We start from the raw sequence: 23,549 nt of genomic DNA on the forward strand, positions 1-23,549 counted from the left end.
TTGATCATCCTTCTCAAAACGGACAGTGGGGTCAAGAATGAGGCTTCTTTGATTCTGGCAACCGATGGCTATAATGTCTGCTCTTCTCTTTGAGCCATTCTCAGCCAAGCAGTGCACTTCTTCGTAAACCTCCCACTTTGCCTTCTGAAGAGTGGTTGTGATGGAGCTTCTCACTTTATGGTGGCGATTGTTCCTCAGTAGTTCTCCTTTAGGGCAATAACCCAAAACTTGTCCAAGGGTTTCTACTTCGCTGCATCCTGGATGAAATATTTTATTTAAATTTGTGGTAAACCAATTACATAAGTATATCTACTTAAACTGTACAATTGAAGACCTTCCCATAATAAGGATACAACCTTCAAAACTGTAATTCACATTTCGGGAAAAAGGAAAATAATTTCAGGGGCGTACGTATTTCATTAGGCTTATATTTATTATCAAAACTATTTGACTAATCGAGATACAACTTTATTATGCCATTTAATTCAATAATTATATATATATATATATATATATATATATATTTTTTTTTTTTTCAGGATTCTACAGCTACTGCCATCTTCCTGTGCCAATCCTCCAAAGCCTTCTGTCTTGTGCGTCTTCAGTCCTCAACCCCCCTCTTGTGCATGACCTCCATTACTTCGTTGTCCCAAGTTCTTTTTGGTCTACCTCTTTCTCTTCTTCCTGGAGGTTTCCACTGGCAAATTTGTTTAGGCCATCTATCTTCGCCCATTCTCATCAGATGACCAAACCACTTCAAACTCTTATTTTCTATTCTATTTAACACTGTCTCTTCAGCATCCATTCTATGCCTAATTTCTTCATTTTTAATATGGTTCAAGCGGGAGACTCTAGCACTTCATCTCAAATAATCCATTTCTACGGCCAAAATTCTTTTTCTATAATATGCACTCATTACCCATATTTCACTTCTGTAGTTTAATACAGATTCAACTAACATTTTGCCAATATATTTTTTGGTATCCTTCCAAAGATGTTTATCCCACCATATAGAATTTAAACATGTTATAATGTTTTTACTTTTTTCAATTCGGTTTTTTATTTCCTTTTCGCCAATACCTTCTACTTTAGTTATAATTGTACCTAGGTATTTTACCTGGTTAATTTGTTTAATTTCGATTTCATCATCTATAACAATATTATCACTACTTTTAGTATTAATGGCCAAATATTCTGTCTTCTTATAATTTATAGAAAGACCCCAGGATTCATAAAATTTGTTTAATCTTTTGACCATAAATTCTAAATCAAAAAGATCTTGGGCAATCACTACTTGATCGTCTGCAAATTGTAAATTAAATAGGAATTTATCTTCTATTTTTATTCCCATTCCTTGCGCGCCCTTTTTAAACCCCACTAACTAACTAAATGCTTCAAAATGAATTTTTCCACCTACATTACATGTTTCAAGAATTTGATGTTACAATCTTTTTCTGGGGAAGCCTTCAATTAATAATGAAGTCAAATGTCTTAATTTTGAGGTTAAAGAAAATGTATTTTATGTGTCATCTAGTAAGCGAAAGTTCATGTAGCCTATTTGGGTGCATATTAAATCGGAAATTTATTCCCTCAGACTTCCGTTATAGTCTTGGGGGTTTTTAAGATTTGCGTTTATCGAAGTAGCTTTGGAAGGTATTCCCAGATTAGTTCTATTTTTCCTGTTATTCTCGTTGCATCATTGGTTCATTATATCATCATTACATAAACACCAACCATTTCGCGATGCCATGATAATTAGCTAGAAAATGACAAAATTAACACAAGCCACAATAGCTGGCATTCACTTCCTGAACTTGTACTTTGCCCAGTGACACACCAACGTGAATTTGTAAGGTGTGATGATTATTATTCATAGTTTTACTTTATAAACTGATTATATTTAATAATTTTACAATGACATGTGTAGTATTATTGTAAATACAAAGATTTTCGTATATTAGAATCTGCTTTGTCAAGTTTGCTTTTCGTCTCTCAATAGACTCTTGTCCTGTTATAAGAAGAACGTCAAAGTTGTTGCGTGATGCGGCAATTCTTTGAAACAGTTACTCAACTGCTGACGATTAATTCTCGACAAATGTGCTGACTTCATTATGACAAATGTAATAATTGATGTGTTCAAACTTTGATCTCTTAGCAATTTGATGACGATTTTACACATATAAAAGTTCCGGTAGTAAAATCTAAAGTTCCTGTTTCGAATTACATGCTACGTAAAAATAATGTAAAAGGATTTAATTATATTTTTACCTCACACTAAAGTACTAAATATTCTCCAAATAAATTTGTAGCAATATATCCTATGAGAAAGTCGAGGTAACGTAATTTGAAGAGTAACTCATCTTCTTAAATTCCAGAATGGGTCACAGCCCATACAACCTTACATCATCATCATCATCATCATCATCATCATCATCATCATCATCCTTCACGAATTAGGCCTCTGTAGACCTGTTTCGGCCCCATCTAGCAGTCTTCTTAACGGTCTTCCTGGTCGACGATGTCCTCTAGGTTTATATTGCATCATAATTTTTGGGATTCTTGAATTTTCCATTCTTCTTACATGATCTAGCCAATTGAATTTGTATCTGGTGATTTTTTCTTCTACTGACTCTACTTCTAATTGTTCTAAAATTTCTTCATTCCTTTTTCGGTCTAAAAGAGTATATCCTGCTGTTCTCCTGAAAAATTTCATTTCCGTTGCTTTGATTCTGTTCATGTCTTTTTTCTTTAATGTCCAAATCTCGCTTCCGTATAGAAGGGTGGGTAATGCTAGTGTATTATATATTTTTATTCTTGTAGATTTTTGTACTAATTTAGCTTTTAATGTATTGTTTATTATTCCTAGAATTTGTGTAAATTTGGTAATTTTCTTGTTCACATCTTTTTCATTTTGATAAGATATTTCACAACCCAGATAATTGAAATTTTGCACTTGTTCGAGGCATTGGTTATTGTGTATTATCTTACTTCTCACTGGGTCTTGTCCTAAAAATGCCATTACTTTTGATTTTTGTGCTGAAATTTCCATCCCAAAATCTTTTAATATTTCATTTAATGTATACAATCCTCTTTGTAAATTATCCTCTGAATTGTAAATTATGACTTGATCATCGGCATAGAGTAAGGTATTTAATGTTAGAGCACTGGTTATTTTGATTCCTGATGTGTAGATTTGGTTCCATTTTAAAATAATTTCATTTATATAAATATTAAATAAAGTTGGTGATAGTGGACAACCTTGTCGAACTACAACCTTACATAATATGAGAAATATGTATGTTCCCATGGGATAAAAAAATGGCTAAAACATATTGCTGACCGTGGTATGAACAAGACCACGTTATGTCTTAACTTTTATTTTCTCATTAGCTAAAGAATTCAAGAATACAAACACACAAAAACACATCCATATGAAATTCTCAATACACAACTCAATTTCAGAACACACACACTCTTTGACTCCACATTACACTACACAAACACACCCCCACAGGAAACAAAACAAAAGGCGCCAAGACCAGCAACATCCAGTTCTAAAGAAGGTCAATAGCAGGCCGAAACTTGTTAACCAGGTACAGTAAAATTTAACACGAGAAAGATATATAATACATATTCCGAAGTGATATAGTGTTAAAAGTTGTGTAATCAAGATTTATAAATTCAAGAAAGTCGAGTACAATAATGCTTTAAAAGTCGTTTTTGCACCATCGCTGATTTATAAAATAATATAAAAGTGCTTTTATTCTGTCTGTCTGTCTGTCTGTCTGCCTGCCTGCCTGCCTGCCTGTCTGTCTGTCTGTCTGTCTGTTTGCTTATTTACATTTATTTGTTCCTTTTGAACTATAAGGTTTTATGCGAATGTAATATTTGTGAATCAACTTGTATGGGAAATATGTGCGTGCGTAAAGTATGTGGATGTCACTTTTCACTCTTTGAACAAAAAAGTAACTGAAGCAATGACATTCTAGAATTAACCGCAACTGGTATTTTTGTCATATAAGCAATAGTTCAAGGAATACTAATATTGTAGAGCAGTCAATTTTAAATGCTCAAATATGCTTTAATGCAAAAGGTCTTTACACAAAATCGTATGATATAAAACACTGGCATAACACATTACATTCAAACTAACATACAGCTGACTGTTGAAGAAATAAATTAAGAGGAACTGGTTTGACCGTGCACTAAGAAATTTGCGGAGACTGTAAGAGCAGAAACAATATCCGCTATTTTGTTGACTTGTCAGAAGATTGGAGGATCTGAACAAGAAAACAAATCTGTTTGCTACTTTAGATTTATTTGAACTGCATTTAACTCTGCTTAACGTTAGTATAATTATGACTGCAAATATGTGTACGAAAAAAAGTTATGTGGAAGCTGATTTAAATAATGTATGGGATGAATTTCTATAAAATAGTGTTTCAAAATTTACTAGGCCTACAAAAAATTAAAGTGTATAAGAATAGTACATTATGCAACGAGCCTATAATGGTAGTAATTAAGACGCGAGTATGTTCATGAAACGAGCGCAAGCGAGTTTCATAATTTTCATACGAGCGTCTTAATTACCATTATAAGCAAGTTTCATACGACTTTTTATGCTCGACCATATTTCTAACTTGAAATTATTCATAAGTATTCATGTTATTCTTATCTGACTGGGGAGTGGAAGTGACCTTGTGCAATATCTCGTAAATTGTGAAATGTGCGCAGACGCGAAAGTATTGATTTTTTCCGAGAAACAAATGTCATTGACCTTGATATAATCTAGAGAGTAAATTAAACATTAACCTTGATATAACGTTGAAATTGATTTAGACATTGAAAAACGAGATGACAAATTGAATTTATTTGAATATTATTTACAATTAACGCTAATTATTATAGTAACAGAACATAACCTTCTGCGACAGTATTGGATTTCCAGCCTCCGCGACGTTTCGCTAGTTGTCTTTCGATTGCATATCCGAGAATAATCTATACTTGCGCTTTCATATTGCTACAATGGTGTTTTCTGATTGGTGGAACACCTGAACTTTAATGAATAGGTGTACTTTAGTGAGGTCCATTAAAGGGTTGCTACCACGTGTATAATTACTACATTTCAGCACGGTCGAGCATAAACAATTTTTCGTTAACTTCTTTATTAGTAATATTCTATTAAGACTATCGCTTTAATGGCAAGGACATACAAATGCTGGTGTACGGTACAGGGTGGTGGACAAAAAAAGAAACCAGCAGTAGAACAAGTCAATGAATTTTTACAAGAACATTCACTGCAGAAATCTTCAAATTATTTTCCCACGATTTAGTAATAATATTGGAGGCGATACTAGAGAAGAAATTCTAACACATACATACTCATAATGAAAATATCTCCACATAAATATACAAACATATTTTATTTGTAAAGACTGTGTACATAGGTATAATAAATTGACTTAATAGTATATCGGCAGTATGTATCATAAATTGTTATGTTACATTAATGATTCTGTAAAGTTTATATTTGAGACCAAATTACAAACACGAGATTCATCCAGGAAGTAAGTTCCAATCGATCCAGAGATGGCATGACTAGTTGGACAGGAATGCACATGTGTAGCAGTAGAGAGGGGGTATGTGGGAATAATGCAGTTTCAGTCTTGTTACAGCAGTATTATTGCACAGTGCAAGAAGAAAATGGTTGCACTGATATTGTGTCCCGCCAACTGTGAGATTCTTGCAGTTATCCGATTTCTGCACTCTCAGAAGCAATTTTCAGCAGAGATCCACTGCCAATTGTGCAATGTGTATGGCCCCAGCATTATGAGCGACAATATGGCCAGACAATGGTGCAGTCAATTCATCAAATGCATGAACCAATGTGAACGACAAAGACCATAGTGGCTAATCGTCCTTGGTAATGCCAGAACTGATGGAAAGTGTGCGGCAGGTAGTTTTGCAGGACCGATGTTTCACAATTTCGGAACACTCTGGTCAATTCCCCCAGATGTCTCCCTCACTGCTGCACGAAATCGTCTCCCAGTGACTTGGTTTTCGGAAAGTGTGTGCAAGATGGCTGCCAAAGTAGCTGACAGATGAACACAAAACAAAACGTCTGGCCGCAGCATTGACATTCCTCCAGCAGTACGCAAAGAAAGGTGATGAGTTTCTCGACAATGTCGTTACTGGGGCGAAACGTGGGTATTGCATTCCACACCAGAAACAAAACAACACTCCATGCATTGGCGGCATAGTCGTGAGGACCAAATTCAAGCAGACAATCTTTGTCAAAAGAATCATGTGCACTGTCTTCTGGGATCGACGTAGTGTCCTCATGTGCTTTTGCACAACAATGCACGACCCCATACAGCCAACGCCACACGGAATCTGTTGTTTCAGTTTGGATGGGAGATCTTCAACCATACACTCTACAGCCCTGACCTCGCGCCAAGTGACTTTCATCTCTTCCATCTCATGAAGCACTTTATGGCAGGAAAATGTTTCCACAGCGATGCTGGGGTATAGACGGCAGTGACTTCATAGCTTCAGATGTTGGCGGCAGACTCCTATGACACGGGCATACAAATGTTGGTACACCAGTACAATAAATGCCTCAATAACGGTGGTGACTATGTTGAGAAGTAGCCAGTGAATCTCTGTAAATAGTGCAATAAATATTTCTTACTTATTGATGTTTTTATTTTCTTTATCGGCATTGGAACTTACTTCCTGGATGAACCTCGTATTTTCAATAAGCCAAGAAAAGAAAATTTATGCACACTATTATATTCAAGCAATTAAATCTGAATTGTTAAAAATTAAAGAAAAATAAACTCAAATTTCGTAAGCTGTGATAAAGAGATCAAGAAACGTAAATAATAAATGGAGAGATAAATAGCAATAATCAGTTTTAATTAACAATAAAGAAAATGATTAGCATTTAGATTAATTTTTTTATATTCAGTAGCTTTTAACACGCGTCAATGAATATTCAAGTTTTTTTTTTTTTTTAGAGCGGAACTACTACTATGATTATGTCTCGTGACGGGAATCTTGTACAAAATGGAAATGTAAAAATTAGAAATTTATCCTTCGAAGAGGTGGAAAAATTCAAATACCTGGGAGCAACAGTAACAAACATAAATGACACTAGGGAGGAAATTAAACGCAGAATAAATATGGGAAATGCCTGTTATTATTCGGTTGAGAAGCTTTTGTCATCTAGTCTGCCGTCAAAAAATCTGAAAGTTAGAATTTATAAAACAGTTATATTACCGGTTGTTCTTTATGGTTGTGAAACTTGGACTCTCACTTTGAGAGAGGAACATACAGTAGATTAAGGGTGTTTGAGAATAAGGTGCTTAGAAAAATATTTGGGGCTAAGAGGGATGAAGTTACAGGAGAATGGAGAAAGTTACACAACACAGAACTCCACGCATTGTATTCCTCACCTGACATAATTAGGAACATTAAATCCAGATGTTTGAGATGGGCAGGGCATGTAGCACGTATGGGCGAATCCAGAAATGCGTATATAGAGTGTTAGTTGGGAGGCCGGAGGGAAAAAGACCTTTGGGGAGACCGAGATGTTGATGGGAAGATAATATTAAAATGGATTTGAGGGAGGTGGGATATGATGATAGAGACTGGATTAATCTTGCTCAGGATAGGAACCAATGGCGGACTTATGTGAGGGCGCCAATGAACCTCCGGATTCCTTAAAAGCCAGTAAGTAAGTACTACATAAATTAAGCTGAAATATAAACATTTACTTTAAATTTATTTTAATCGTCATACATTTAGGAATCATTGTTATTATTTGCTAAACTTCAGAATTTTGGATTTGTTTCTCGTTTTATCTTATAATCCAGTAACATAGTATTTTGCTAATCTTGGATTAATGGTATTTTTACTCTAGGATTCATGATTAGCTTGCTTTAGCAATTCAGTATTACCTGAAGTACAAAGGGAAGCATTGATCTTATTCAAAATACATTTTTTAAAACGGTTAATTCGCGAAGTACTATAACCAAAACTTAAGTTGCATTCCCTAACAATCACTATAATGCATTAGCGCAACGTAAATTCAATGTTTTTCCATTTTGCTACCACAGCTTTGAGAGCACTACATTTACTCAAGTTTCGCTTCTGTACTTCAGAGATAAAGGTATATAGGTAGGTAGCAAACAAGTGGGGTGAACAGACACTCATACTTCAACATTACTGGTGACTAACCTCAAAGAGTACTGGTATGTGGTTATAGCCAAATAGTAGGTAGACAAAACAGTGAAAAGTGTTCTGAGGAAAGTACTTTACATAATGTGCGATATCCTAAGTGGTAAAGTTTTGCGGAGCTTCTCCAGAAATAACAGTACAGTTCAGAATATTATCCTGTAGTTTATGAAATAAATACTGTCCTAGTGGTCATATTTTTGTCTAGAAAAACTACCACATTATCCTCAAAGTAAGTTTATTTCACGATGGTCTAAGAGTTCCTATGATTGTCCGTGAATCAAACAATAGTAGATTTAGTTGAGAGTGATAGATTTTTGGGATAAACAAGTGTAGCTAATCGGCTATGTATGCAATAATAGTAGGTTCCAAATCTAGGGAATCGTGTAGGACTATTTTCAAAAAACTACAAATAATGCCCATGGCTTGTCAGTATATCTTTTCATTATTAATCTTCCTCGTATGTAATTGTGAAAACTTTGTAACTAATTCAACAGTTCATAGCGTAAATACACGTCAAAAAATGACTTTCATACTCCAGTGGCAAGTCTATCGTGCTATCAAAAAGGAGTGCATTATATGGCAGTAAAAATTTGTAATAGCTTCCCTATCGATATAAAAAATGAAACTCAAAACATAAAATTATTTAGGGCCAAATTAAAGAAGTACCAGTACCTAATTTCTCACGCCTTCTATTCTGTAGGTGAATTCATGACATTCAATAACACTTCATGAAATTGATACTGAAACTTTGTGTTGTACTAGTAGACTATATTGTAAATCTCGTCTGTATATATTTCATCTAGACTGTGACTATAAATTAAGATTTTATAATAGTATTAAGTTTTTTGACTTGTTCCATATTCTAGTTGTAAGCAATGTATGAATACCATGGAATGTTAATAAATACAATACAATGCAATGGAAGGAGAAAGGAACTGGCCACCTGACCCCATTATCTCCTGGCCTAGTTGCCCTCATAGGTGGTGCCATGTTGGTATCATTTTTGAGGTTCTGACCTGTCTTCGTGCAGTTGACTGAACAAACAAAAATCCGAAATACGTCAAACAGAAAGTATTCTATCAATGTTGTAATCTAATTTCTTAATGGCCCTTGCATAACTCTCTATCATTCTCCTATTTCGCGTGCAGTTGGCTCTGCTGGCTAACCCTAATATCTAAAAGCAAGAATGATGGAAAATTCCTCTGCTAGTTATCACCGGCATCAGTGATACTATATAACTGGGTGTCATAAAATTCTGCTAGACTGTCACAATTCCAGGAAGATATTTTTTTTTTTTATTGGTTACTAGCTTAAAGTACCTGGCATTGCCCAGGTCTTCTTTTATGCTTCTGTTGTAAGTAAACTGATAGTTTTTGGACACCACAGCAACACAAGTATGGAAAACCAAAATGAATTATCTTTAGTAATCCTTCCTCGTCACTAAAATGGATCTCTACATAGCGTCACTGACATGAATTAATGACCTACTAGGCCAAAATGCCTGCCAGGGTAAACCCAAATAAAAGTGGCTAAAGATAAGGCACCAAAAAGAAAATGTGCATGATTCCAACTCGTTTCCATTTTGGCTGTATAAGTGTCCTGTGAAAGTCTTAGTTGGCCACTCAGTCAATAAAAACTTACCAGATAATTTCATTGTAGATAATGCAAACATTTCATGCTATTATTGTCTTCTTCTTCTTCTTCCCTTCAAGTATTTGGCCAAATGGCCTCTTACGATCTCACAGTTGAATTTTCAATCCAGCGCTTCTTTGTACGACCGAGAGATCTCTTCCCGTTTGGACGATAGTGGAGCATGACTTTTGGGATTCTATCTCTACGCATGCGATGCAGATGATTTATCCAGTTGTTCTGATAATGTTTTACGTGATTAATTACAGGTTCTAGTTGTAATTCTTCCATTACATCTTCATTGCATTTGTGATCCCATTTCGTATATCCCGCTGTATATCTCATAAATTTCATTTCATTAGCCGTTATTCTGCTTTCGTCTTTCTTCCTCAATGTCCATGCCTCACTGCCGTAACAAAGTACAGGTCTCGCCAAGGTCTTGTAAAGACGAATTCGAGTATGCCTTTGTACTAGAGAAGGTTTCATAATGTTGTTAATTATTTCCATTGTTTTGGTGTATTTAGAAATTTTCTGTGAAATGTCTACTTCATCGAAAAAAGATAATGTGTATCTGAGATATGTAAAAGAATTTTTATCCTTTCTAATATTTTTTAATCTAAACATATGTTGCTAGGCACAGGGTATTTTCCGCAGAAGCCCATAATTTTAGTTTTTTCTTTATTGAGTTTCATATCATATTTAATACCAATTTTGTTGAAATTAAAATTATTGTATATGTTAATAAAGCATGTTTTAAATATAATTGAAGACTTCGGGTGTAAATAATTTTAACCTGCATTTACATTTATTGCACGCTTTTTATTTTTTATTGCAAACACAAGAGGGTTGTCATGTTTTTTCAAACAGCATAGTCCAACCATCGGTTAACATATTCATATAATTCTTCAACCGAATGAAAGATAATGTGGCTTATAGACATCTTACAACCAGGGTTATAGCTAGAGACTGGCACAGTATTAAGAAATGTGAAATATGACATTTATTTTGGCAAAATATGAATAAATATACGAAATAAATATTTCATTGCTAAAATATCTTCGTTTCTAAACTGTTTGGAGAAGGTTTACGTAATTATTTATAAAATAAACCTTTAGTGATTAATAGTTTTAGCTTTATTTTAAGAATTAGGGGAAAAACATCAATGTTCATAATAAGCTGTTTCGAGAAAATGACGTCTTAATGCTTGGACATCGACGTTCTTTCCCAGCATTATTTATCTTCAAACGTGTTTTACAATGACTATGTTGCTTATTAGCACATGGTGACTCGACAGGCCTGTAGTTACATCAGAAAAACAATCATGTACTACTCAACTCAAAAATATTAAAAGGTGGACATCGACGTTTTATCTGCATAATTAAACAGTTTGTCAGTTTAATCAAATCCTGATCTGAATAGAAGTACTACATAACCCAATTTTTTACCCTGAAGAAAAAAAAAGTTCTTATAATGATTGGACTCAACACTGGTTACAAGAAAACACAAGTAACTTTGCTATAGTTTGTGGAAAACATTACATCTTCTTCCATTTAATAGTATTTTGTATGATAAAAATAAAACTCCATTAAGTTGAAAAAAGATAGGAAGTAACGTAGACAGCAAAATTAATGGTTGAAACCCATTTAAAACAGTTTGCACTTACATAAGTAGACATGGCAACAATGAAAATACTTTCATTGAATTCGATTGAATGGTAAAGGCGGAATAGGAACCACTTGCTTTGTTTTGGCTTCTTGAGTTAATTGACGCTTTGAGTTCAGTGACTCTAAAGTGAAATTTGGAGATTTCACTTTCCCTTGGGAATCCTGGAATGTTGATGGAATGAGTGGCTTAGATTTTCAAGTGTTTTCTGAAAAATATCTCTATTGTGTTCTTATATCTAAAAAACCCATTACAGTGGTAGTTGTAGAAATATATTTTTTTATTGGGTTATTTTACGATGCTGTATCAACATCTAGGTTATTTAGCGTCTGAATGATATGAAGGTGATAATGCCGGTGAAATGAGTCCAGGGTCCAGCACCGAAAGTTACCCAGCATTTGCTCATATTGGATTGAGGGAAACCCCCGGAAAAAACCTCAACCAGGTAACTTGCCCCGACCGGGATTCGAACCCGGGCCACCTGGTTTCGCAGCCAGACGCGCTGACCGTTACTCCACGGGTGTGGACTGTAGAAATATTAAGATACCGTAATGGTGATGGAAGATGCATAGTTGTTAGGTGTGGTTGTGTTATTTGTGTTGGTGACAGAAATGGAGTATTTTTTGCTACAGATATTATAAATACTTGGGCTCCGCACCATACCATCATGGCCTAAGCCTTTAAGGTGTCATACCTGGATTCGTGTTACGGAATGAGGGCTGGTTTGAAAAAATTAATTTTCTCACGAAATATCGGCCAGTGTATGGAACCAGTGTCCACCCAGCATCGTGATGAATTTGTGAAGCTACAGTAGTTAGCAAACCAGCTGGGGGATCGGATTGTACTAATCACACAATACCTCCATACTGATTGGAGAATGATTGTTTACATTGCTAAGGCATATGGGACCTGAGACCAGCAATTGACTGGTTACCCTTGGCCTTCTATGGACTATCGCCAGGGTTGCCAGACGTCTTGAATTTCCCAGGATTGTTCTGAATTTTAATGGTATGTCCTATATCCTGAATAGAGTTAAATTTGTCCTGGAATGTCAAAAAAATTGAAAAAAATACAATTTTTTGCTCATTTCCATAAAATTATTTATAAAATTCCTTATTCATTTTTAAGACTCTCTCAAGTCTATTTTCAACGTCGTCGTCAATGCAATCTGGCGCCTCTTACTGGGTTGTATTGAAATAAAAGTGATAATGCTATAGTACGTATTGAATATTATACAGTACCTTTATTCTCAACTCTTTTTGGAAGTTGGTTTATTATTAATAGAATTTAAACCACAGTCTGGTATATACAGTCACGAAGCTTGAGTTGTGAGGGTACTAGGAACAACAGACTGTGCCGGTACCATTTCACATTGTCTGTAATGAGGCAATAGTAGCGATCCTAGTGGTTAGCAACTATCTATAGATGCATATTCCCTACGTATTGAGCTTCGTGACTGTATATACTAGACTGCAATTTTTTCTGTATAGATCTTTAATATGACATTATTTTTTCAGACTTCATCAATAATTGAAAGGAAATTTCATAACCTAGGAAAAATGTAACAAACTTAAAAGTTTAGGCCCTATATAAATAGTTCAAATAAAATCAGTTGTATTGTAAATTGAATTAATTCAGAAGTGTAGTCACGTTAAGGCATGCAGTATGATCATCTGTCCTGGATTTCTGATGAGAGAATCTGGCAACTCTGTCGCACTCAGGATTATTATTATTATTATTATTTTTATTATTATTATTATTATTATTATTATTATTATTATTATTATTATTATTATTATTATTATTGATAGTTGGGCCATGTTGAGTGGATGCCAGACTCTAGGTTACCCAGGTGAACATTGTATGGACACCCAGGTAGAGCAGGACGAAGATGAAGACCCAAGCTTAAGTGGTTGCAAGATGTGGAGGATGATTTAAGGAAGATTGAAGTTAAAGGTGGAGAAGACTGACACAGGACAGGACAGAATGCTACAAATATTGGAGGAAGCCTGGGAGCTCAATGGGCTGTAGCACCAGTTATGAATGAAATTATTATTATTATTATTATTATTATTATTATTATTATTATCATTATTATTATTATTGCTATTATTATTATTATTGTTGTTCTTGTTGTTATTACCGGTATTGTTATTGTTGCTGTTATTAAAATAGCATTTCTCTAAATAACTTATTGAAGTGATCATAGGTTACCGGTACTTTGAATTTTGTATGGAATGTTTACTTTTAATTTTATATGGAATGTTGAGATTTTCCGTTTATTCCGATTAAATACCATTTTAAATATTATTCAATGTAATAGATAAGACGTGCCATTAAATGAACTATTGCACGATGATTGTCACGTTTTCGTCATACCACTTGAATAAGAGTGAAGTGCAACAGAATTATGTTGTAAGCCAACAGTAGCATTACATCCTTTGAGTGACCTTGCATCATGAGGAATATTTCAAGGGCACTGTGAAATTTCTCTTCTTTTTCTTAAGACTGACATGAAGGAATAACGTATGCAGACATGATTTCCAATTGTATCATTGTTAATTATATATAATATTGGAGATGATTAACAGTTTGTTAGTCCAATAATTGTTATGCATTGTATGTGCACATCAAACTCATGTATATGCATTAGGCTTATGTATTGTAATGCATTTTATTAATATTTCGTAAGGAAAAGCTGTGCATTTGCCTAGTTCAGGTAGTAGGGAGTTGGACTGTGATCCAAGGCTGTGTTCGGGAGTGGGTTTGAATTCCGCTTGGCTGATTACTGCTTAGATTTCTGGACATTTCCCCAAATGTAAGGCAAATGTGAATAAATGCCAATTGCGAGTTCTGAGACTCATTTCGTTAATACCATCTCATTGAAACCAATTCCAGTGAAGCTAGTTGGTACTGTGATATTAAATGACAGATTACATTAGAAATAAATAAATAATAATGCTTATCAGATTATTTGTATGACACCTTCATTCAGATATAACGCTTGTAAAGGTGCATCTACACGGTTCAACTTTTCTTTCAACTTCACACATTTAAACAGTGCATGCAAGATTGAACGAAACATTCAATTGTGCATGCGTTTTTCCACAAAAAATTAGACTCATGCTGCAATTGAAAGCTACCCATCGCCTGTGGATATTTTGTGCATTATTTTGTTCAACAGTAGCATATAACGAGCAGTCGATTGTTCTAGGAGGCTGCAAATAAACTGAAAATTCTTTTGTTGGGTGATGGTGGACCTTCTAAGCTGAAAAGGCGGCAAGTACGATTAGCTTTATTGAAGATTATAGCAAATATGAGTGCCTATGGGATGTTCAACCACAATTTTGAGAATCAAATAGGTCTAAGTAATGGATTGATATTAAGTAATAAATACGTAGTAAAGATAACGTTCAACATAGTGCACCATGTAGACAAAATCTTCATGTATCTTGAGTGTGCGTTTTCAACTTGAGTTTTTCAATATTCTTCCCAGATTAAAAGCATATGCACATGGAAAATTGATTCGTGTAGATGCAACTTAAGAGTGCATCAATAGAGTAAATTATATAACTTCTGGGATCAACATGTAATAGATACTAAACACGCAAAAATCAAACAATGTTGTCATATAGAAGAATTATGACAATTACTGAAAGATATGATTTCCTTTCTGATATCTCCGGAACAGTACTGTATCATTTTTGTAGTTTTACGAAGATCTAATTCAATATTCTGAACCATAGCAAAATTTACTGCTATTCATCTTGATAACACACTTTTAACACTTTGTATCACTTAAGAATTTAGTTATAATAACATCTTTTTTATCTCTAACTCGAGTAATACCAAACGATTATATTTTAAGTGAAGATCTGAGAAATAAATGGAAAGGACAAGAGGTGATTGCTGAAAACAAAAATGAAGACATACCGTAGTGGTTTATATGGATGCCAGGATACGATTTGCCACTGAAATTATTCTACTACAAACTATATTGACAGAGGAATTTTGAAAGACCTTGCCACAGATGGATTGAACAATTTCTAATGTAGTTAGAGAACGGAAAATTGTACCACATACTGCAAATATGATTATTATTATTATTATTATTATTATTATTATATAATTGTAATTATTTAAATACAACTTTTCGTTGACTGACAGAAAGAAAGTGAGCGAGCATTTTCTCTCTGGGAATATAGCAAATCGCACATTATCAAATGTATTCGGTATTTTGTTGGAAATCCATAATTTCATGGTCAGTGATTTTTTTTTAGATATATAGAGTTATGTACAAGTTATAAGAACAATAACTTCTTCCTTTGGATTATAATGCAGATCCTAATAGTATAAAGAAGTTTACTTCTGCATATGGGTAATATCAGGTATGGCGCTTTTAAGTTGATTGTTTTGTACTTGACAATGTAAGAAGGAAACATCAGACTGCAAGTGAATATTAATGAAGTATTTGTTTTTTCTTCCTACGTGAGCGCAAGTTAAAATTCTGGCAGCCACAACAAGTCAGCAAGTACAAATACAAACATACTGTTTATGTCAATAATTATTAAGGTGTGGAAGTTGTCTAATCAATTAAAATCTACGCAGAAATTTCAAAACATAAACATTATAGTCTGAGAGTATTACATCATATGATTTTAATTGAAATAATGGAAATATTCAAAACACACTTACAAACTATATGTATTTTCAAGTATTTGTCTAATCACATTGCAAGTTTTCTGACTCTACGAATCATGCCAACTTTAAAACATGAAATAAGAGGATCCGGTATCTTTTTTTCTTATAAGTAGTTCAGATGTTATGTTGTAGGAGTTTTCACTTGTGCCATTTTAACTCTCTAGTGGTAGCGTGAATTACAATAGTGATCCAGTACTTCAGTTTTGATTGGTGATCCGAGATATCAGCACTTATCGCATCTGTCATCTGGTTACCTTTCCTTTGTATATTTATTTATCACCTCAGTTTGTCATTGTAATTGGCAAGTGTTAAGAAAATATTTTTTTTGGCGCGTAATTAAGTTGGTGCATTCTATATCAATACTTATCGCATCTGTCACCTGGGTTTCTTTCCTTTGTATATTTCTTTACCACTCAGTTTGTCGTAATTGACAAGTTTTAAGCAAATATTTTTTTGGCTCATAATTAAGTTGATGCATCCTTGGATCACGAGTGGCTCCATAGGAACTTTCTTAGCCTCTAAATTTATATATATTATTTTAATGTACCGAAGTACATATGATATTTCCATGCAGATATTCTGCGTCATCATACGATGAAAGAGTAATGGAATGGAGAAAAATTCTCTCCAGCGCCAGGATTTGAACCCGGGTTTTCAGATCTACATGCTGATGCTTTATCCACTAAGCCACACCAGATACCACCCCGGCGTCGGACAGAATTGTCTCAGATTAAGCTCCAACTCTTGGGTTCCCTCTAGTGGCCGCCCTCTGCACTGTGTCATAGATGTCTATGAACGTAGGATCGAAGTCCACACATGTGCTGAGGTACACTCGTTATGAGTGACTAGTTGGCCGGGATCTGACTGAATAAGCGCCGTCTTAAATCACGAAGTGATTTACGCATATCATATATATTATTATAATGTACCGAAGTACATATGATATTTCCATGCAGATATTCTGCGTCATCATATGATGAAAGAGTAATGGAACGGAGAAAAATTCTCTCCGGCGCCGGGATTTTAACCCGGGTTGGAGCTTAATCTGAGACAATTCTGTCCGACGCCGGGGTGGTATCCGGTGTGGCTTAGTGGATAAAGCATCAGCACGTAGAGCTGAAAACCCGTGTTCAAATCCCGGTGCCGGAGAGAATTTTTCTCTGTTCCATTACTCTCTAAATTTATGTTTTCACAGCATTTATTATAATAAGTATTTGGAGAAACAATTGTTATGTGAATAATGGAAAATGAATGCAGTTATAATCTGCTGATGCATAATAATTAATAATTAATAAAAAAAGTTAAAAAAATAAGATTACATGTAAAAATATTAACTTCAAATATGGATCACATTGTGATCCACGCTACCACTAATGTTGCATTTCAGTACGCAACCCCACTAGGGTTAAATATAGTGGCAGACAATTGAGGCTGGTTCATTATCTTTAAATTACTGGTACCGAAATTGTTCCAAAATTTTAACCAAGTGAAGACACTCATTACTATGGAAGTGTAATGTTATAGTATACTGTAACCTTTCGACTAGATTCATAAAATTATTTTGCTGCTTTCTTTTTGAGTAGGTACCAATAGTTTGAGTTCAGTAATGGGAAGATATTGAGTGGAAACTGACTCTTTAGTAACGAAACATTTCTATTTAAAGAGATATATAATTTAAGATGTGATTAAAATACAGTACCGGTAATTCATGTTGCAGTGTTAATTAAGTACAGTACCGGTAACTAGATATCTCCAAATAACCCACTGAACTCAAATTTAGATAAAAAGTGCTAGCTAGCATAAGTTTATTACATAACACAATACTCTGGTATCAGCTGATACCGGTACCCAGCGTATATCTGCAAGAGAAATGGATACTAACCATAGATTTGTAGAACTTAAATTCATTTTTTTAAGGTATTTCCGTATACAGTAAAGAACTGTCACAGATATACCGTATTTAAAATTAATGAATTCAGCTTTAAACAAACAGATATAGTAAAACGTGTTAATTTACTTTCACACAATTTTATTTATTACCGGTATTTTATAAGTATTTTTCTGCATTTCATTCTTTTGGGCATTTTTCCATAGAAATCTATCCCCCACTTCTAATTCATTGATGTAATTTTTTCATAACTAACTAAATTGATTCTTTATTCACTATTCTTAGAAGCAACCAGTCACACAATACCTCCAAATTTAAACACATGCACTTTAGCCTCTCTCAAGGAGCTATTCTTAGTACTTACATTAATGATCTTCCTGAAACATCTGAGAAGGCTGGTATGTAAAATTTTATTTTTGCTGATGATCTAATCGTTTGAAACACTCAGAAATCAAATAAAGTCATACAATTCGAATCAACAACCCACTCATTATTAGAAGTACTGTACTATATGAATGTTATATAAATTATTAAACAAAGAGTATAGAAAGTATCATCTTTTTTATTAGGGATTGAACATTGAAATTAATTTACACTATGTGAATGCTGAAATCGCAAGATGTGTTAATTAAGATTTCTCTGCTTCCAATTTAAAATTTCAGATATAAATACTAATTTTTAGGACATATTTCCTCTGAATGTTATAAAAGAAAGACATACAGATGTTGTTGTTGTTTTTTAATGCCAGGGTTTGACAATAAGTCATTTGAGCTCTTGCACTCCAATACTTTTCAAAGATATTATCATGGCCAGCCACTGAAGCACAGATTTTGAGGTGTTTCGAATCCATTTCTTGGTTCGAGTTGCACAATGGGCAGTTAGGGGACTGATATATTCCAATTCTATGCAGGTGCTTGGCCAAACAATCATGGCCTGTTGCCAATCTAAATGCAGCTACAGACGATTTTCGTGGTAAATCGGGAATTAACTGTGGATTATGATGCAGAGAGTTCCATTTTTTCCCTTGAGATTGTGTTGTCAAATTTTGTTTGTTGAAGTCTAAGTATGTAGATTTAATAAATCTTTTCACAGAGTAATACGTAGATTTAGTAACAGGTCTGTAAGTAGCAGTGCTGCCCTTCTTTGCTAAAGCATCCGCATTCTCGTTTCCCAGGATTCCACAGTGGGATGGTATCCATTGGAATACAATTATTTTATTGAGTGATATTAATTGAGAGAGCATTTTAGTTATTTCTTCTGTTTTAGGTGAAGGTGAGATACAGATGTATTACTGTCAGTACAACACATTATATCAATTGAAAGCTATAATGATGTTCTATTTTCTTAGTAGGTTGTTTGTTGGTTATGTATTATTTACTTATAATAAAATTGCTAAATTATATCTTGGACCAATGCTCTTGACCTTCCATTCATTTTTACTACAACTATTTAAAACATTGTTATTTTTCTTTTGGATTGTTGTCATGGGATAACATCTCCACTCATGTCATATTCCTTTATAATATTTACTTATTGTCTATTGTAGACAGATTGTAAATGTGGCATAAGTGTTATTTAAAAAAAAATTATGTAATATTTCATTCATTGAAACATTTTTTTTTATTCTTCATTGTTATATATACACTTTTAACATTTATATAATCACTGATTAACTTTATATCTCCTTTACTGTGTTAATATGAAAAAATTACTTGGCTGACTAGTTTGGAAATGATATTCTTCGGCTTCGACTAGGCTCGAACAATGAAGAATATAACTTTGAAACTAGTCAGGCAATTTCCTCATATTAACACAGTAAAGGAGATATAAAACTAATCAGTGAAACATTTTAATAGGAAATGCAATATCCATAATATAATTTTTATATTAACTACTTTATTATCATTGGTGATTTATTATTCACGTATTTTTGTATTCATTCATTCACTTATTTTATGGCAACACAGACAAGAACACAAGCAATTCGTGACAAAAGAATAACGACCACAAGAGGTGTATCGTGAAAAACAAGTCATATATAAGCCTTGTTGTCAGCATCTTGGAGCACAATACCACATCACACATTGGACAGTTTTTGGGCTCATGTTCGGTGCCCGTGGCACGATCCCACGAGAAACTTTAAATCAACTTAAACAATTTAAAATATCTTATGCAACGATTGATGCCATAGGATCTCATGTGTTAAAATCATCCTTAGGTATAATTAGTAATCATTTGTACCCAACAAACTTTTATTGTAAATGATTTCCTATGTTTTCATATCATTTATCTTAATGTTTTCTTTTTCCATTCAAATTGTCACACAATTGTTTTTAATGATTATTCTTTATGAATTGATTAGTAGGCCGATCTATTCAAACCCTTATTTAGGACAGCTTTTTTTTTTTAATTTATTTTTTTTTAAATATCACTGTTTTTTAGCAGGACCAAATGGGTACTCAATCCTAAATTGAGGCAGGTTTTTCTTTTACATTCTTTCTTCTTACATTATTTGTTATCTCCATTTTGTAATAAAAATAACTTCAACTGTTTACAAGGAAAACCTAGGAATTAAATAAAATTCCACAATAATTGTAACTTTATAAAATAAATCTATAAAGAATATATTTTTTAAAGTATAATGAAGCTAGGCTATCTCTTCCGAATAATTTGTCTCATCAGTTCTTAATATGATATCAAGAATGTTATCGATTTCTATTGTCTCTCTGGTTCTTAGCCTTACGTAACAGAAGTCGGAAACATTGTTCTTGTACAACTTAAAATAGTGCTGATTTGATATTAGTCTCAAAACTTAATGTAACCTTATACGACAACATTGCGCAAGTTGCTGCTGTTCCGACGCATCCTCCTCAGTATACCTTGCGCCTCTTGAACCTCAGCCACAGGTCTCGTCCACCGATTTGCTCTCATTGAGAAGTTCCTAGAACGGTGGTTATCTGCCGCTAATTCAACAGTAGCTTCAGACTCATCAGACAGGTCTAGTTGCAGAGCTTGTCGTATTCCAGCAATTTCCTGCTGGAGTTCATGGAGCATCACTATAATGCTGGTATGACTTGTAGAGCTCACAGGAGTCATTATTTCAGGCTCAGACTGGCTTCCATATTCTCCTCTTGTGTATCTCTTTTGGCCCTCTGCATTCCTGCAACTAAATTAAATTACTAATTACGCATATGAATGACAAGGGAATTGTTCATTACGTTTTATTTTCTCGAATTATTTTAACCAGACTTAAAGAACTAATGCTGTATTTGAGAGATATTTGTTTATGATAATATATATATATATATATATATAATTTGAACTGGTAATGAAAATTACGAGAAAACAGCTGAAAGGATTTTAATAAATGACCCCTCATTTTGAAGCTTGGAACCCAACGTTTTTCAGAAAAATAGTAGTTTTCAGTGAAATATCAATTTTCCTACATTATTTTCCTATTTTCCAAAATCCATCTTTCTTCAGTTTTGAGAACTAATTGCATTTCAGCACGGCCGTGATTTCAGAATAAAACAAAACACACACTACAATAAACAGTAGCTATTACACGAAGTCCGTGACCTGCAGGATTGCTGACATATTTAGAGTTCAAATTCAATTGGTTATTAAAAACTTCAAGACTTAGTAAAAGTAGTTTACAGGTCTGTTACTGTGGTGTGTAATTTTCTGAGTACAACTGTGTATTGGATATTGAAATCTACAAAACTTGAAGTGGTTTGATGACATTATTATCATTAGAATGAAATTTAATTACAATTAATGCCATGATGTGACTATTTTTCATTAATTATACATATTCATGTTATACTGATGATATGAAAGTGAAACATTTTGGGATTATATAAGTAGATATAGAGAATGTGTTAAATTAGATCTTCATTTCTATAATTTACCAAGTGGCAGCTATTATATATATAAAACTACAAAACTTATGTAAGATAATAATATTGTTATTAAAAATCAAATATTTTTATAGTTATTAATCAAGTGGGGTTCGTTCATTTTCATATACTTAATGGCGGTGTGGTGTAGATACTTCTATGCGTCATTCTCTTCGGTATTGGCTCGAGAGAGTGCAAAAATTACAGTTCCTAAGGAAAGACAGTACCGGTATTACGAATAAAATAAGAGGCCTACAAAATGTTGTAGTCTCTCAATCATTTCAACAAGATCTCTTAGCAGGATAAAATGATTTTACCCTCTACATTTCAAGCTGTATATGCAGCAGCTATACCAGAATGTTATGTCTATTGTTCGAAAGCATAGCAAACCTGACTTTTACAATCCACAATGACCTGAAATAGCTATTGCTTTACTCCCATATAAAAAACCCACTGATCGCTCTGACATTGTTACTTGCGTTTTCGCGTTGAAACTCAAGACACATAGGATACATAGGTTCAAGATAAAGTATTTGGGATAAAAACTATTGAGAGGGAGTATGTTTCATTGTTATGGAAGCAAATAACTTTCAAAAGTCTGGTATTTTTCATTGAAAATAAATCTAAAAAATTTTTATTTGAACTTCTAATGAACTTAGTTTGCAGCATTTGCTGCACAAGCCTCTAGTAATATTTAATTATATAGCGAGTCTCAGTGAACATTCCTGGTGTTTCTGTCAGCTGATGGCAGCAAGTTCTCCCCTTTACTACCGCTGCTTTTTGCCAGATTGAAATTTATGTACTATGTTATATTAATAACCAGGGTGCGGATTTTGATTAAATATCTTCTTTTTTTTTTCTTTGCATCCTCTGTGCCACCCATAAATATAATCTGTATGTTGTTGTTTTCTAATGCCAGGCTTTTGACAATAATATATATTATTATAATGTACCGAAGTACATATGATATTTCCATGCAGATATTCTGCGTCATCATACGATGAAAGAGTAATGGAACGGAGAAAAATTCTCTCCGGCGCCGGGATTTGAACCCGGGTTTTCAGCTCTACGTGCTGACGCTTTATCCACTAAGCCACATCGGATTCTACCCCGGCGTCGGAAGAATCGTCTCAGTTTTAAGTTCCAATTCTTGGGTTCCCTCTGGTGGCCGCCCTCTGCACTATGTCATAGATATCTATGAACCTAAGACCGAAGTCCACACATGTGCTGAGGTGCACTCGTAATGAGTGACTAGTTGGCCGGGATCTGACGGAATAAGCGCCGTCTTAAATCACGAAGTGATTTACGCATATCATATATATTATTATAATGTACCGAAGTACATATGATATTTCCATGCAGATATTCTGCGTCATCATACGATGAATTTTCCTCCGTTCCATTACTCTTGCATCGTATTTTGACAATAAAGTCATTTGACCTCTTGCACTCCAATATTTTTCAAAGATATTGTCATGGTCAGCCACCGAAGCACAGATTTTGAGGTGTTCCGAATCCATTTCTTGGTC

The 23,549-nt window shown here is 34.0% G+C and overlaps 1 protein-coding gene across 1 annotated transcript in view; it reads right to left on the reverse strand.

Moving 5' to 3' along the window:
• Positions 1-20,801: 20,801 nt before the first annotated feature.
• Positions 20,802-23,549, reverse strand: part of LOC138701273 (transient receptor potential channel pyrexia-like) — a 29,236-nt gene continuing 26,488 nt past the window's right edge. Inside the window, exon 10 of the mRNA XM_069827994.1 lies at positions 20,802-21,287. Coding sequence (XP_069684095.1) covers positions 20,945-21,287 — 343 coding nt within the window. The 3' untranslated portion in view covers positions 20,802-20,944. The remainder of the gene's footprint in view (positions 21,288-23,549) is intronic.

Source organism: Periplaneta americana, chromosome 6 (assembly GCF_040183065.1).
Source record: "Periplaneta americana isolate PAMFEO1 chromosome 6, P.americana_PAMFEO1_priV1, whole genome shotgun sequence".
NCBI lineage: Eukaryota > Metazoa > Arthropoda > Insecta > Blattodea > Blattidae > Periplaneta > Periplaneta americana.